Source organism: Pteropus vampyrus, unplaced genomic scaffold (genome assembly GCF_000151845.1).
Source record: "Pteropus vampyrus isolate Shadow unplaced genomic scaffold, Pvam_2.0 Scaffold463, whole genome shotgun sequence".
NCBI lineage: Eukaryota > Metazoa > Chordata > Mammalia > Chiroptera > Pteropodidae > Pteropus > Pteropus vampyrus.
Window position 1 is genome coordinate 1,639,748 of NW_011889244.1, and position 18,259 is coordinate 1,658,006.

Genomic DNA, 18,259 nt, shown 5'->3' on the forward strand with positions numbered 1-18,259 from the left:
TTTAAAGTAATTGTTGATACATATTGGTAATTATTGCCATTTTATTATTCATATTTTTTACCTTTTTTTCCTCCTAATTCTTAAAGAACTCCCTCTAACATTTCTTGTGATTTTGGTTTGGTGGTGCTGAACTCCTTTAGCTTTTTCTTGTCTGGAGCTCTTTTATCTGTCCTTTGATTATAAATGATAACTTTGCTGGGTAGAGTAGTCTTGGTTGTAGGTCTTTGCTTTTCACCATTTTAAATATTTCGTGCCAGTCCCTTCTGGCCTGCAAAGTTTCTGTTGAGAAATCAGCTGACAGCCTTATGGGAGCTTCTTTGTAGGTAACTAATTGCTTTTCTCCTGCTGCTTTTAAGGTCCTCTCTTTTACTTTATCTTTTGGCATTTTAATTATGATGTGTCTTGGTGCCTCTTTGGGTTCATCTTGTTTGGGACTCTATGCTTCCTGGGTGTATACATCTATTTCCTTCACTAGGTTAGAGATGTTTTTTGTTATTATTTCTTCAAATAGGTTTTCAATTCTTTGCTTTCTCTCTTCTTCTTCTGGTTCCCATATGATGCGAATGTGAGTACACTTGATGTTGTCCCAGAGGCCCCTTAAAGTATCCTCATTTTTTTGGATTCCTTTTTCTTGTTGCTGTTCTGTTTGGGTGTTTTCTTTTACCATATCTTCTAAATTGCTGATTTAATCCTCTGCTTCACCCAGTCTACTCTTGATTCCTCCTAAGGTATTCTTCATTTTAGTTACTGTATTCTTCTGTTTTTTTTTTTTCTATGCTTTCTAGCTCCATTTTTATGTTTTTTAGCTCTTTGTTAAAGTTCTCACTGAGTTCATCTACGCTTTCCCTAACTTCATTGAGCATCTTTATCACCAGTGTTTTGAACTCTGCATCGGGTAGATAGCTTGTCTCTGTTTTGTTTAGTTCTTTTTCTGGAGCTTTGTTCTGTTCTTTAAATTGGGACATGTTTCTTTGTTTCCCCATTTTGGCTGCCTCTCTGTGTTTGTTTCCATGTATCAGGTAGGGTTGCTCTGTTCCTCGGTCTTAGTAAAGTGGCCTTATGTGGGGCCCAGTGGCGTAGTCTTCCCTGGTCACCTGGGTTGGGTGCTCCAGGTGTGTCTCTTGTATGGGTTGTGTGTGCCCTCCTGTTGTATTTGAGCCTTGGTTGCTGTTTGCATGTCAGTGGGAGGTATTGACCTTTGGGCTGATTAGTTGTGAGGACTGGCTCGTTAGGGGCTGACCCTTCAGAACAGGATTCAATTTTGTAGGGCTCTGCTGTCTGCTGAGTCTGTCTTTTGAGTGTGTCATCTTTTGATGCAGTCCTAGATGGCGTTCCAGCTCCATCTGAAGCTGGCCACAGAGTGTGCCAGCCCTAGGTTCACCTGGGAGGAGCTCTAGCCACAGCCTGTATCCTGCCCAGGGCCACCTGGTAAGAGTCATCAAGCAATCTTCAGATGGCCACCACCCGCTCTGGGCTTGAAGGTGCCTTGAGAGGCCAGTCCACGAACCGAGGCCAGCAACTGCTAGTAATGGGCTTGGGGCTGCTCACCAAGAGGTACAGGGCACACCAAGGCCAGATGCTGTTTGTTTGGGTTTTGAGAACCTTTGAGAGATTTTAGGAAAGTCTGCAGCATGGACCAAGAAAGGTCATTTGCATGGAAAAGCCACTAGAAGCAGCTTGGGTAGGCCTGCAAGTTGTGTGGGGCGGGGTCTCAGGGAACCACCAGGGCTGGGTGACCAGTGTTACAGGTTGATGGAGACCTGATATGGTGGCTGTCTGTGTCTACACACCGAGAGGAGGGAGGGCTCAACAAAGGAACAGTGGCTTCTGCCAGCACGTCTGTCTGGTAGAAAACTGCCCCTCCAACCCTCGTCGTGAAGCCAGACAACTCAGTTCCTCCCCTTACATGCCAGAAATCTTCCAAGTAGCTGCCCCAGTGCTGGAGCTCAGAGCAAGTGAGTCCATCACTGAGTAAGTCCACTTGTGGGCTCCTTAAGAAGATTATCTGCAACTCCAGCTGCCTTCCATCTCACTCAACCACAGTCTCTTCTAGTTTTCACAGCCAGAAGTTGTGGGGACTTCTCTTCCTGGCATTGGAACCCTGGACTATGGAGCCTGGTGTGGGGCTGGGACCCCTCGCCCCTCCAGGGGGTCCTCTGCAACCAAGATAATCCTCCCGATTCTCAACCACCACACACGGGTGTGGGACCAAGCCATTCTACCAGTCTCAAGATGGCCTCTTCTGTTTGTCCCTAGTTGTAGAACTTCTGTTCAGCTAGTCTTCAGGTGACTCCCAGTGATGGTGGTTCTGTCATTTAGTTATAATTTTGATGTGGTCGTGCGAGGAGGTGAACACAGCATTTACCTACTCTGCCATCTTGGCTGGAACCCTGTTTTTTTTTTTTTTTAATTAAAAAACCAAAATGAAAAACAAACTCCCCAAAATCAGACTGACAGTACATGTGGTTACATGAATTCTGAAGTAAAAAGGAGTTTAATGGCATTGCAAACTAAGGCAGATGAGAGATAGAAGGGTAATTTACATAATTCTAGAGTTTTAGGGAGAACTTGAGTTTTTAAAAGAATGTGTAAATTTATTACTACGTTAAATATCAGAGGAATGGAGCATGTTACTGGACTTTTCGTTTTCTTACAGAGAGAGCATTATTTTGCGTGATTTTAGTTTGCAGCTCCAGTATGTGTTTGGGGTGGGTGGGTGGTGGGGCAGGGAGCCACCAAGAAAACCAATTAGGAAGAATGCTATCTTTTTTCAATTATTAAAAGAATTAAAGCAGGCATTCTTCTGAACATATCTAATAATTTCACAGTTTTCAAAGGCAAAAGTCAGAATTTTCTCCCACTTTTTCTGTTTGATGACTAGGACCAGAAAATTACTAAGAAAAAAAATGAAAATTGCTAAGGATTTAGATGACCAACTTAATAGCCTTTCAAGACTTTCTCCCTGGACCACCTGTTTCTGTCAGTTATTTCAGCATAGTGGGGAGGACCAGGTGGGTGTTTATATGGCCGAGACTGGAGAACACTGCGCGTTTCAGGGTTTTGGTCAGAAAGGGACTCTTGCTTGAGAGGAAAAGCTTGCTTTCTAGGCATGGACACTGTATTAGTTTCCTGTGGCTGCTATAACAAATGACCAAAAACATGGTGGCTTACCATATATTTATTCCCTTATAGTTCTATAGGTCAGATGTCTGAAATCAGTTTTACAGGGCTGAAATCAAGTGGTCAGCAGGGCTGGGTTCCCTCTAAGGGCTCTGGGGAGAATCTGTGTTCTTGCTTTTTCCAGCTTTTAGAACTGCATTTCTCATGGCCCCTTCTCCATCTTCAAAGCCAGTGGTGTAGCGTCTGCTTCAGTGATCATACTGCCTTCTTCTGTGGTAAAAATTCCCTCTGCCTCCCTCTTGTAAGGGCACTTGTGATTACATTTAGGACCCACTGGGCAATCCATGTTAACCTTCCATCTCAGAATCCTTAACGTAATCACATCTCCAAAGTCCTTTTTGCCTTGTCAAGTAGCATTGGGCCATTGTTTAGCCTATCACAGATAAGGACTTTTGCATTTGTGAGACTCATGATTATAAGCTAACGGCATAATGCTCAGAGCTGTATGGCTGTAAAATTTAAAGTTTTGTGTAACCCATTGTTTTTTGGGTTGTGTCTTAAAAAAAAAAAAAGATACATTCCAATGGTGAAGAAAATAGTTAATTTGGTTCAACCACAATAATCCTGGGTATGAAAATCTCACAAAATAAGTCTAAAGTACCATGGAAATCATAGGTCAGGCTTCAGAGAGGTGCTTTGGCAGTCGAACAAAGATTCCAGTAGGCAGAAAGGGAAGAGTTAAGGACCCACTTGGCCGATAGCATAGCAGGAGCAAGTGTCAGAGAGGGGAAAGCAGGCTCTGTGTCCAGGACAGTGCATATGGGTTAGCTGGAGCCAGGAATAAGGAGAGAGGAGGTTGGAGGTGCGGGCTGGCTCTAGGAGTTGGATAGAGGGATTTGTAATTCGTCATCCTGGGAGATTGGCATAGGATATTTTGGTGTGGGGGAGAGGCGGGTGGTCAGGAGACCACTATTGCCAAAAGCAGAGAAAGGCCTGACTTAGGAGAGTGGTAATGCGAATGCAAAACTGGAGGACTTGGGGTAGGACTTTGGCAGTTGAATACAAAATATGAAGCAGAGACGGGTAAAAAGAGTCAAGCTTGGGTGACTGGAACAAAGAAGTTGTTCAATGGAATTATGCTTTAAAGAGTGCCTGTGCATTTAGGGGGCTAGGAAGGAAGATAAAGCAATAAAGGAATGATTAAAGATGTAAGGGAAAAGCCAGAATGATGTGGTGTCTGGGAGTTATGAGAAGAGAGGATTTTGGGAAGGAAATTGGCTCAGTAGGTTCAGATGCTGTGGAAAGGCAGGACGGGATAAAGGCCATCGAATACAGGTGGTAGTCCCCAAACCACCCTCAGGCTTGACAATTTGCTAGGACTCAGAAATCCTGGTATATTCATGGTTATAGTTTATTGCAACAAAAGAACACAGATTAAAATCAGCAAAGAGAAAATTCGGTGCATGGATTGAAGTCCAGGAGAAACTGGGTACAAGCTTCCAGATGTTTTTCCAGGGGAGCCACACAAACATGCTTACTTTTCTTAGCATCGATGTGTGACAGTATGGGAGAGGTATGGCCAATGAGGGAAGTGAACTTGAGTCTTGGTATCCAAGTTTTTATTGGAGATCAGGCATGTACCTTCCTTACCTGTTTGGCTGACATCAGATTCTCAGACTTGAGCCCTCAGAATAAGATTAACCATAAGTCACATTGTTAGCTTACACTATTTAATTAGACTGGTACCATGTAGCCCAAGGCCACACTCCTGTCAGGCAGACTATCTCTAGGGCATAGAGCTCATCTCTCAGGAGCCAGCCAAGGGACAGTCCTGAACACAGGCCTTTCTTGGGAGTGTGCAGGCCTGGCTGAGTTAACTTTTGTCTATAGAGTGGCAATGAGGAGCTCACTGGTAATGTTTGAGAAAGGAGCTTTGATATATATAATGTTTTATAAATATAATATTTGAGGAAGGAGCTTATATATAAAACATGTTTATATAAATTGTATATACTATGTTTATAAAAACATAGATAATAAATAATAATACATTTTGAGTTGTAGATGAGAAGTTGAGGAAGATCACTTTGAATTTGTCTACTGTTTCATGTTATGAACCATTGGATTGAGTCAATGTGACAGGATCGGTGTCTCACCCATTGTTTTTTCTCAGAGACCAGGATAGGTGCCTTGGACTTAGTAGGTGCTCAGTGAATGTTCATTGAATGATGAGTGAACCAAGATCTTTATGTTAAGCCTCCCCCTTGAGAGAGAAAGTGGACTCCCAAGATGATTTCTGGAGAATTTATTTAGCCTGATGGTCATATGTTGTTTATGTCTATTTACAATGCCCGTTTCACATAGTGAAATGTACTCACCTAATTGATATACATAGAGCCAACTTTAATAATAAAATATATTTTTTAAAGAAGGCTAAGTAACTGATTGGAGGAAGGGTTTTGAGAAGCTGGTGATGGATTCTTCTATAATAATGTATTGAGTTAGATTTGAAAATTTTTTCTTTATGCAGTATACATTTTACTTATGTAAAACAAATTTTGGTTCTATTATTTCAATATGGCCTTTATAATGGTTACTGCCTGTGTTTCCAAGTGGTGTCTTAAAAAGATAGTGTTTTGCAGTTGATACTGAATATTCCATTAAAGAAAAGACTCGTGTAGCAGCTGTTTGGTCCCAGACGAATTAATGTTGGTCACAGAGGCATTCATATCAGTGGAGTCAGATGGCTAGAGAGCCATGTTAACGCTCTTTTGGGTTCTTTAACATGGGGCGGCATTCAGGTTTCTGTTGTTGAGGCCGTGGAGCAACAATCCAGGTATGAAAATGAGAAAGGTTTGACTGCCTCTCGGGAGGGAAAATGAATTGAGGGCAAGCAGAGAGAGGAGCAGGGGAGCGAGAGGAGAGAGGCAGTAGCTTTAAGGAGATTCATCTGCACCAAGTTCTGTTCTACTCTGTTTCTGATCTGTGTGCTTCTGCCTCTGCAGAATGTATCAGCCTGACGTTTTATCAGCTTTCTGAAAAGCGGGGTGAAGTGGTGTGGAACACGTCAGAGGGGTGAAGTGGAGCAAATCTGAAAGAGAGCGGAGTGTTTTATCTCGTGTCCTACGCGTGCTCCTCCTCCTTTTTCTGGAGCCAGAAATGGCCGAATGGATGTCCGCCCAATTTTAGTTCATCTTGCTACCTTCATGTTACACCGGTAGTCACATATGTGAAGTAAGATGGAGCGGGTCCAGGCAGTCACTGTATTGTGCAGTCACTAGTTCTCTGCAACCCGACCGCCACTCAGGCTTCCAGGGTTTATTTGCTTCGGTGTGGACTGACCACGAAATGACCTTCGCTGGATTCAGAGTAGAACTTTTAAATTAATTACTGATTTTATAGATACATGATGTGGTTTCCTTGCATGTTCATGTGAGTTTATTTAGGGGTTTCCAGAATTATCAACTAAGTCTGGGTAGGAAACATTTCATGGTGAGAAACCTTATTGGTAGTCTGAAGAAAAATGGGGTAAGAGCAAGTGTAAAGGCCAGTGAAGTCCTGGGTGCTAGCATGTGTGACTCCATGGCTATATATGTGTGGTTGAAGGAAATATTCTGTAACTCAGGGCTTTCTCACTATTATGTGTCTTTTCAAAACATAACTCAGTTTTCACATGACAAATAAATTGATACTTGAAACAAAAATTTTAACTTGTTAGTGTTCTATTCAAATCAAATTATGTGCAGCTAATCATTATTTTTGGATGCTTTCCAGAGACAGATGGGACCGTTTTCAGAATTCTCACGAAAGCCGAAGGACTGACAGATGCAGACGTACCCTTAGAACTGGTGTTCCATTTACCGGTCAATTACCCCTCCTGTCTACCGGCTATCTCGGTTACCTCTGAGCACCTGACCAGGGCCCAGTGTGCGGCTGTGAAGGAGAAGTTACTTGAGCAAGCGGAGAACCTTTTGTCGGAACCGATGGTTCATGAGCTGGTCCTCTGGGTTCAGCAGAATCTCAGGCACATCCTCAACCAGCCAGAAATGGGAAGTGGCAGTGGAAAGTGTACTTTCGCAGCAAGCACGGCTGTGGATGACGGATTGTGGATAACTCTTTTGCATTTAGATCACATGAGAGCAAAGACTAAATATGTCAAAACTGTGGAGAAGTGGGCTTCAGATCTAAAGCTGACAGGAAGACTGATGTTCATGGGTAAAATAATACTGATTTTACTACAAGGAGAAAGAAACAACATCAAGGTGCCAAAAAGTTTAATGTTGAATAGGAATTTAGCTATTTTCTGCTAAAATGGTGTGTCTATAGTGTGTTTTAGAGCAATGGGACAGATTAATCATTTAGATGTTTTCACTTTTACTATTACCATGTTAATACAGTTCTATTTTTTGGGTAAGAATACCTTTAACTTCTAATTAGAACTACAGATTTGCAAAACTTGAAGAATAAATAGAATATTCTATTTTAAAAATTATGCCACTTAATGTGAGAAGTTATAAAAAAATCTCTGTGGTACATGAATGTTTGTTTCAGTAATTAGCCTCAACTTTATAAATGTGCACATGGTGGATATTTATATTTCTTTCCTTAGTTAGTCAAGCAAGGTTTATATTTTGGTAGCCTGCAAAAATTTTTAACTTTTTGGCAGTTAAAGGTACATTCTGACACTTTAATTTGCTATATAATTCCTGGAAAGAGGAGCTGGTCCCTCCTAACCAGGACTTAGTGCGAGTGGAAGTGGAATCATTAGGGCTGTCAGTTTGTCACCTCTTACCTGATTCTGCTTTCCACCTGACTTGTCTCGGCAGCCGCTTTCAAAATCATCATCTTCTGATTTTTCAAGTTCTCATTCTAAACTCATCTAACCTGATTTACGTGGGACCAGATGAGAAAAGCTGCTTATTATATTTTAAATCTTAAAAGAGCTACAAATCACTTAACTGGTTTTATGCTTTCAGATGGTTTGGGTCAAGAATTGTTACAACTGAATTTATCTAAAACAGATTTAGTTTGCACAACCTATGATTTTAAAGATTTGTAGACTAACTGCCTACCTACCTTTTTCATGAAGGGCTCTGACTACAGAACTTGTTTGGCATTTGGTTAGCCAGATTAGTTCTGGGTTATAGCATATAGATACAACAAGTAATTCAGGTTTAATATAGGTCATGGATTGGGTTCTGACCAAGGAACCATATGTTTTAAGGTGACTCATAACATATCTATAAAACTCGATCCTTTTGGGTAAGATACTGGCTGGCAAAATGAATAGAAGTTAATTTTCTTGCTCATATTTCCCTTAAGGGCTCAGAATTTTCTTTAAGCCATCCCAGGCACATTAGGCTAAGTGCACCTGCTTTGCAGATATTACTCAGACTGGATCTATCAATTAATTAACAAGTATTTATTCATGTGACTAGGACTCTGCTAATGTAGAGAAATTATACTTTTTAAAGAGTTTTTTTTTTAATTAACTTTCTAAAATGCCATTTGATGTAAATATTTAATTCATTTTAAATATTTGTTTTTTTATAAGGTTATAGATCTGGATTGAGAATTAAAGGTACATATTCATAGATGCCATCAGTTTGGAGTGACAAGTGCTGTGTGCCTGTTAACGTCATCCAGACACTGAAGTGGTAACAATAATGACAGCAGTAGCTGGCACTACATTGAATGTGTCATAGCGCTCTGTGCCAGGCACTCCTCTAAGTTCTTTGCACGTATTGACTCATTTGATCATCACGACTTCCCCATAAGGTGGGTGCTGTGATGAAAACCATTTTGGAGACACAGAGAGTTTAAGCAGCCCATCCAGAATCACAGCTCATAGGCTGTCCAGTCCAGAATTCAACCTGAGTAGTTGGGTGATGTCGTTCTTACCTCCTGCATTAGTACATTATGCTCCCAAGAATGTAGAAACACGGTAACTCTGTTACTGCTTGATTCAGAAAGAGAGGGCTCCTCAAGCATGAAAATAAACCTGCAGGTTTACAGCTCTTTTAAAACCAGGACTTTGAGATTCAGAGTAAGATATGTGTTTAACGTACTGATTTATCATTTAGGAGTACCTGATTCTTCAGAAAACTTCCAAAATAGATGTGGACTCAAGTGGAAAGAAATGCAAAGAGAAAATGATTAGTGTACTATTTGAAACAAAAGTACAGGCAGAACACAAAAGGTATAATTTAGTACCATTGCGGGTGGAAAAGCAACTGAATCGATAATTATACTCTGACAGATCTAGGCGTATTCATGAGTTTCCTTTGTATAATGCAGGTTCCTGGCATTTGAAGTCAGAGAGTACTCATCGTTGGATGAGTTACAAAAGGAGTTTGAAACGGCGGGACTTAAGAAGCTTTTCTCCGAATTTGTACTTGGGCTGGTAAAATGAAATGGAAGACAGAAATTTTTAAATAAAACATGAGTTTTTTTTTGTTTGTTTGTTTTTTGTATTTTGTTGTTGTTTGCACTGGATTTTGGGAATGGCTAATTGAAATAACTTAAAAAAGGAACAGTTTCAAAGCAAAATGATAGATACCATCCTAACTTTAAGAACAAACGCCAATTTGTGGAACATTAAAAGTGAAAATACCTGTGTTCTAGTTTTTGTCAATAAAAACTAGGGTTAGTAGACGGAACATTCTTTGAAAGATAAATATAAAAAAGATGATGGTAAATGAGCCCTTGTGTTTATATAGCACATTTGTTTGGAACTGCACTACCTGTAATCATATGTTCCTGAAAACAAGCGAGGCAGTCGAATGTGAAAAGTCGAACTGCTGACATACATGTCGTAAGGGGCATTCCAGTCTCAGAAAGCTAAAAATATGATTCCCAATTAACATTCAACTGAGTGAAGATTAATGATTGTATGGTAATATGGAGATCATTTGACATGCTAAGAAAGATGGTTGTACAGTTTTGTAGCATAGGGCAGGAAAATGAATTTGAAATAGATTTGAAAATAGGAGCAATGCCCCCATATTGTGAAAAATAAACAAAAATATTTAAAGGCTGCAAAACTGCCAATGATAAATAAAAATTAGTTACCAAGAAGTGATAAAAGTTGAGTAATGGAATTATTTGGGTTTTGACTAGATTACTTTTCACAATTTGGTTTTTGACTAGATTGCTTTTTTCCCCAAACAATCTGGATCATATGTTCTAATTCCTTCAATTTCTTTAGGTCACCCAACGTTATGTTGCTTTATTTCCGTTTCTCTTGTATTAGTCAGGATTCTATAGAGAAACAGAGCCAATAGGATATGTATTTGTTTATTTTTAAGGAATTGGCTCCAGTGATTATGGAGTCTGTGAAATTAAAAATTTGCTGAGTGGACCAGCAGGCTGGAGTCACAGGAAGAGCCAGCGTTGGAAGGCCAGCAGGCTAGAGACCTGGGGAAGAGCTGGTGCTGCAGCGGAAGTCCGAAGGCCGTCGGCTGGCAGAGCTCCCTCCTGCTCGAGGGAGGTCAGTCCTTGGTTCTATTCATATTTTCAACTGATTGGATGAGGCCCACCCACATTATAGAGGGCAATCTGCTTCACTCAAAGTCCACCTATTTAAATGTAAATCTTACCCTAAAACATCCTCACAGGAACATCCAGAATTATGTTTGACCAAATACCTGGGCAGCGTGGCCCAGCCAAATTGACATGTAAAATTAGGCATCACGCCTCTCAAGAAACATCCCATTTGTGGCTTTGCTTTTAGAGGCGAGGAATGTGGCTTTCAGTTCATATCTGCTTAACTCATTGTAATCTCTTCCTTCCATGTTTTCACTGCTACAAAACATTAAATACTGCTGTGAATCTGCAGTAGCATCGGTAAGAAAGATACCATTTACAAAAAAAAGTTAACAGCTTGAAAAACTGTAGTTTACTTTGGCCAGAATGGCTCCTCTTGAGTCAGAACTGGCCACAATAATAGATTGCACAAAAGTTACATTTCTACTAGTGTAGGAGTATAAAAAATGTGGACTTGAGGACATATATTGATTTTTCAAAAAAGTGAACTCATCTGCTTTGGGGCATCATTCCAGAGTTCTAAACTTGTGTTTGCTCAGTTCATTGTTGGCAACAGACACCCCGACGTGTTATGAGGAGGGAATTCTGGAATTGTGCTCCTTTCTAGGCAAACCCTAGAGGTATCTGACGACTTTCTTCTCCGTCATTAAGGGGTTTCTACTCTCTGCTCATGTCAGCAATAGACCCTTCATGCAATTAAGAAAGCTCTGTTGTAAAGTGCTAGTTTTTTCCCAAAGTTTTATGTGTTCTTTCCCTTCTTTATTCCTTGAGAATTTCATCAATTTCCAGAGCTTTCATTATCCCCTCTATGTAGCTGAGTCTCAGAGTTATACCTCAGGTTCTCACTTCTCTCCTAATTCTAAACACATTTCTTACTCTCTGCCTGACACCACAACCTAGATGTTCTGCCAACAGCTCATATCCAACATGATTAAAATGGACTCATTAACAATCCTGTTTTTGTTGTTGTTGATACTGTTGTTAAAACTATCACAAAGCTCCCAGGACTAACCTTGGACTTTCCTTTGACTTATTCCTCAGTCCACTGCATCCAGTTAGCTGCCAGTCTAATTCCCAGTGATTCTTATATTCACCCATCTTTTCTATTCTCATGGCTGCCACTACTGTACGTCAGGTTCTTATTTTTTCTGGCTAGGACTATTGGAAGTCTCCGAACGAGTCTTCTCACCTCTGTTCTCCCCTGATCCCATCCTTACATGGCTACAGTCAATAATCCCTCATTTAAAACTCTTGGGGTCAGATGTATTTTAGCATGTAGATTTTTCTTTTTAATTCTTGCAGTTTTAGAAAGGAAATGTGGAGAAAACACTATTACAAAATCCCCTTAGTGAGAATTGGACAGGATCCTGAATCACACATTATTTTGCAGTGAAGTATATGAATTTCACATTAAATAACATAAAGAGTATAAATGGTCCCAAATTGTTCATGTTAATTAAACTTTAATGCAAAACGAGTTCTGTTTGTCTCCAAGTAAATTATATTAAAAAAAACCCATATATTTGATTTTTAGAATGTTTGGATTTTAGAATTGTGAATAAGTATTGGTAGACCTGAACTAGATAAATCTACCTAAAATAATCATATCATTACGATTTCCTACTGGATTAGTTGTAAACTCTTCACTCTGTTTTTTTGAAATGCCTTCTGAATTTGATCACAAACCATGATTTTCTGCTTTTATCTTCCACTCATCCTCTACATATCTTTTTGCCCAAGCTAAACTGGATAAATACTCCTTATTTTTTCTTCTACAGATACACAGGTTTGTCCTTTTTCATGAAATGTCCTTTACTCTTGTCCATTCTGCCAAGCATCTGTTGAGTGTTTTTTTCTGTTTCCAGAAATTTTTTTTCTTTTAACAGTTTGACCCCTATTGTGGGATCAATAATTGTTCTAGTCTGAATTCTTGTAGAAAGCTTCAGTTTTCCCATACGTAAAATGAGAATAATACCACTTCTTACCTCTTAAATAATGTACAAGTGCACCAAGCGCAGTGTGAAATACATAGTAGGACCTTAACTGAGGTTAGTTCTTCCCTTTTCCTCTCCTCCTTCCTTCCTTTTTCTTAGTACATACTCTGTGTTATAGTTTTAAATATACTTTTATTGTCCCCATTACTAGATTGGAAGTTTTTTAAGGGTAGAAACATGCTTATAGAAAGCTTGGTAGATATTGAGTTATATGAAATGGATACAAATGGTGTTACTAGAGAAAGTCCAGCTCCTTTGGATTCAGGAAAGACTGGTTCGTGTACATGTGACTGTACATTAAAAACTCAAACAAAACAAAACCTATGATCACAGAACCCATCTTGATGTTTAGAGTCATAATTTTTGTTTCAGTGGCAAGCCTCAGGGCCTAGAGGAGCATGTTTTTTTCTAGTGCACTAATAGGCTGGTGTGCTGTTGGGAGGCCCTTGCCAGAAACCAGTGGGCAGGCGGACTGACACAGCTCCTCTGTGCTGGTGAGATATGACGCATACTGTCATGGAACCCGGATAGTCGGGGAGCACCGACCCAGCTCTCACATTGTTCCCTGGGGCTCACTCGAATGTCCCCTGGCTCACTCTTGGGTGGGCCTCTGACACCACCTCTGCTTTTGTCTGCCTGGTTCTTTCTTACCTCTAGGCTCTACTCTCTCTCTCTCTTGTTCTCAGAACATCTTCTCTCAAGCTTTTTTAACCCCCAGTCCAGAGATTGTATCCTCTGGAGAAAGAAAAGCTAAGGCTGGTAGAAATCACTCCGTGTTTACCTAATTTCCATTTCAACCTTCTTTCTTAGTAATTTTTAAAGTAATTTTTACCTGGATACATTGCTCTCTAGAATAAAAATTGTATTTCGCAGCTTTCCTGAAAGCTAGGTATGGCCACAGGACTAAATTCTGGGTAAATGGAAGTGTTGTATGTGATTTCCAGGAAGGCTTCTTGAAAGACTTGACTCACTGGAACTGTCACTGCAGCCCTTCCTCCGTTCTACTGCCTGGAATGTGGACATGCTGGCAGAAAGGCCAGTGGCAGTCTTGGATTATGCACTGAGCTTGAGGATGAAAGTGGAGCAGAAAATAGGAGATACCTTCTAAACGCGTTTTTTTTTTTTTTTTTTTTAAATGTGAAAGAATATACCTGTATGGCTTTAAGCCACATTTTACGTTTTCTGTCATTTATCATCAAATCTAGTCCTGATAGATAAGAAGTTTGATACCTAGTACAAATAATAAGCTAAAATGGAATTGGTTGCAAATTATTCCAAATCTATTATTTATGGCTTAAACTTTTGCTTGGAATTCTTAGAAATCTGGATTTTCTTAATTCAATGTAAGCTTTCGAAACATGTTGTCTAAGAATTTAATTCTTTTATTTACTTGTGTCCAGCTTGAACAGACATCTTCTTTTGCAGTGAAGGTGGGCTGCCCTAGCTGTTTGGGTTGAGAAAGGATAACAGAAAATGCAAGAGAAAAAGATATGTAAGTTAGTATTTTCAAATACCATCCCACATCATATCCTGCAGATAAATATTCCTTTGACTATTTGTAGAGAAATATCACCTCAGCTCATTCTTAGGTTATGGTCCCATGTTTCTAATAAAGTTCAGGTCAATTTGAGTGCTTTTATTTTTTTATTAAAATCTTTCTGTTTCCAAGAATTATTACTAATAATATTGGAAATTTGCATGGTACAAAGACAGTAGACCTAGAATGATGTTACACTTTTGCTCAGAATTCTCCCAAAGACACAAATTCCTATGAAAATAACACACAAGAAAAGAAAATGGAGAAAAATCTGCTGTGAATTTAACTTATGTGGACTTCTTGGTTTTCATTAAGCCCATCGATGGATTTGTGTTGTCAGCCCACGCTAATGTGAATTCCAAAGAAATCCAAGTAGAGAATAGAAAGAGGACGGAATATATTTGATTTCTTTATGGTTAGGGCTTTGTTCTAGACCCTCGAGTATGAAGTTATTTATATCTATTTATGTATCATCTGTGTACATATATGCGCAAACCCACTCCAGGGAGCATCTCAGTTCATTTTGGATGAATGAGGTTCCCCACGATCCAAAGATCAGTTCTTTAATTAACAAGCCTCTTTTAGAAACATCTGAGAGATGAAAACATTTTAAAGATGTTTTACACTCATCTGATAAGTGGAGTGGATGGAACATAATCTAAGCTCAGTGTGTGGGGACTGTCACTAATAGCCATGACTCCAATGGCTGCGATATAAGGAAGACCTCCTCTGATCTGCGAGGTGAATGAGCCTCAGCTTCCACTTCTGAATGGAGCCCACTGCTTTCATGTTCCCACAAGGGTTTTTTCCTCCCTTTATTTTTTTGCTCTCTCTACTCCATTTCTCCTTGCTCTTTCTCTTTTTCTTCTTTTCACCATTCCTGATGCTTCTCGTGATCTCTGCCATTGGCTGCCTATTGATTTCTTTCCTCTTCTTTTATTTTTTGCCTATTTGCTTCTTGGCTGTGTCTTCTCTCCCTTTCTTTACACTTCTTCCAGATTTTATGACGTGAGGGTAATGTGGCTTGGCTCTTAGGGATATTATCACCCAATGAGAGTTTATCATCTTTCAGTCTGCCAACCAATCACCATGTGTCTTCTTAAACTTCATTTCTTTTTCCCTTTTTATTATTTCTATTGATATTCAAAATTATAAGCTTTAAATTTTGTTTTTAGGTTCAAGCCTTCAGTTTGTTCCTGAAGCCTGACAGTGCTTGACTGCATAGGTGCATGCATAAGTGGGGTATCATACATGTAGAAGTCAGAGACCTTAGAAATTGAAAAGACTAAAAAGATGGTCTAATCCAACTACTTTTTTTTTTTTTTAAGTGGGTGCTGAAGTAAGTTACTGACCCAAGGCCTCTCTTACATCTCATATCAAAACTGGGACTAGGACATAGATCTATAAGCCTACTTAATTGTCCAATGTTGCAGCATCCTAAAGAAATGTCTGCTCCATTCTGCTTTAGTCTGTTGGAGAGGAGAGAGAATTTTCTTTACTTTTGATTTGTAAAATTATTCCTAAATTTATACTCCTAGTAAATTCATAGGGTTCCCTCACAAATAAAAGTGTTTTTTTTTTTTTTATGATTGCAATAATTTATGTATGAATAGAACATACAGGATCCGATGCCTAAAACTTGCTATACATTTGAAATACATACTGGGTGTTTTAAGTGGCCAAATGACTCTTTTCGGTTGGGAGTAAGCATTTGATGTATCACGGAATCTTATATTTACTTTTTAGAAAATTAAATATTTTGCTGTTAGAGAAATGAACATACTATAAAAATCTCCTTTGGCACTGCATTTGTGTATTTTATTTTATCCAGAAAAGTAGAACCTGAGAGTCACAAAGAAACTCACAGATTTTTAGTTCAACTTTCCACCCAGTGCAGGAATTAAAAAAAAAAAAAAAAATTATTACTTTGACAGACATCCTACTTCTGCTTGAAAACCTCCAGAGGTTGGTACCACCCTCGCGGGCAGCTGTCCTTGTTACTGGATAGCACACACGGGTACAGGTTTTTGTCCTAGTTCTGGCCTCTAGAGCAACACAGAATTATACTCATCTCTCCATGATAGCCCTTCAAATATTTGAAAACAGATACGCCTTTCCTTATTCTTCCCTTCCCAAGTTGTTTGAATAATTTGTCAAAACTTATACCTTCTCTTTTTCACCTGGACATATGCCTTTCATGGCATTCTAATTGGTCAATGTCCTTCTTAAAATGTAGCACCCAGAATTGAATTCTATATTTCAGATGTGGTTTAACTAGCTAGAAATACAGTAGAACTGTCATGGGTAGTGATCCGTGGGTAGTAATTTCTCAGGGAAGCCTTAGAAAACCCTTAAAAGAAGGTGGCTTCAGCATAGGACCTGCAGTCAGCAGTAATGTAATGGCTATGTGTAGAGGGAAGATAGAGTAATCGGGGGATCATTTCATAAACAATATAAACATCTAACCAATGTACTATGTACTTGAAACTAATAATAAAAGAAAATAAAATACTAAAAAAAGAGAAGGCGGCTTGTATAAGAACACGTGGTTAACTGTACTTCATAAATAAAATACTTTGTTATATTCCATTTGAAGACTAAAAATTCAAAAAGTAATCATAAAGAATTTTTTTTTCCTTTGTCAATAACAATGCTGATTTCAGCCTTTGGGTTAACAAAGTTAGCAGAGTTAGTAAAACGCCTTGTATTTTTTCCTTGGCAAAAGTATAAAAACAGTTTTAATCTCAGCCATTTTGTTGGGATAGTGGGCCTTTTCTGAGTTGAACAAGTTTTAAATAATGTGGGCCTTTTTTGGAACATGCTTTTTTTGATGCATATGGTAAATGTCATTTTTCTCTGTACATACTTATTTAATAAGACAATAGCAGAATCTCCTATTGACAAGATATTTTAATAAGTTTTCACATTCAAAGTAGAATTTTAAATATAAAATCTATATTTTTTCCACTTTAATTAATTTCAAGTACAATGGAAATATGATTTAACATTGTCATATAACCATTCATTCTAATTGCTTATTGAGTATTGATTATGACTTGAAAAAGACAATCAATTATTTAATCTTCTTTCTTCTAAGTCTCAAAGAGTATTTGAAAAGAGTAACTTTTTGTCTACTGTGTTTGGCATGAATACATACCCTGAACATTCTGACTAAGGATTTAGTGGACTGCTGGATAGAATAATCTCAAAACCAGCTATCACACATTATAGTTGGTGAATATAAGAATATGTATAAATGAGGCTCAAATGGGTTAATGGTAGTGATGGGGAGCCCAACACACGGCCTGGCACACAGTAGATTCTTAGTCAATATCTGCCATAAGGATACTGCATATTAAGGGAGTATAATTTCTAAACAGGCAGTGAACCCAGTGTTATAGCTGCAGGTTGAGTTCTGTAGATTGATATGTTGTTGTTCAAGCAAGTGAGACACATTTGGTACTGTACTGTGTTTTATGACCTCAAATCTCTCTTATAGGAACATCATTTCTTGACCAAAAGAAATTGTTACATTTTCTAAAACATGGCAATGTTGTGGTGATTATAGTTTGATTTACAATGTCTCAAATACTCTAAAGAGCATAAATTATTTAAAAATACATAAATATTGAGAATAAAAATCTGTTGTTCTATACTGTCCACACTGGAAATTTAATAAAGAAAATGATCCAGTAAATAACTTCCAAGGATTATAGTATTCTGCTATTTATTTAGAAAAATTAGAATTCTGGAGAGCCATCCATTTGTTGGTGTACTTTGTTTTTAATTGTGCAATTTAAACTTTATTATTTTTTTTCTTGTTAGAAATCTTAGTCACTAGGGCCATATAAATTGGAGGAAGCCTGCTCTTTAAAATTAGATTTTGAGTCATATAATTTAAATTTGCACTACTAGGTCCAGAATTTATTGGATTTTCTTTCTTTTTAATAGTTAAAAAAATTATTATACAAGTAGGTAAACCTTTCTAGCGAAAGGCTGTGCTTTCTCTTTATATTTTATAAACTTAATCTTAAGCTAAGCATTATTTGGTTAAATATGCAAT

The 18,259-nt window shown here is 38.6% G+C and overlaps 1 protein-coding gene across 3 annotated transcripts in view; it reads left to right on the forward strand.

Moving 5' to 3' along the window:
- Positions 1-17,893, forward strand: part of RWDD3 (RWD domain containing 3) — a 23,493-nt gene extending 5,600 nt beyond the window's left edge. The window contains exons 2-5 of one of the 3 annotated variants that reach the window (XR_002777574.1): positions 6,895-7,382; positions 9,204-9,319; positions 9,418-10,609; positions 13,604-15,848. Coding sequence is in view for 2 of the 3 variants with exons in the window: in XM_011382193.2 (XP_011380495.1) it covers positions 6,895-7,382; positions 9,204-9,319; positions 9,418-9,532 (719 nt within the window). In the remaining variant the exon portion in view is untranslated. Of the gene's footprint in view, positions 1-6,894; positions 7,383-9,203; positions 9,320-9,417 lie in introns of all 3 variants that reach the window. The other 2 variants (XM_011382194.2, XM_011382193.2) reach the window with 2 other exon arrangements.
- Positions 17,894-18,259: the final 366 nt, after the last annotated feature.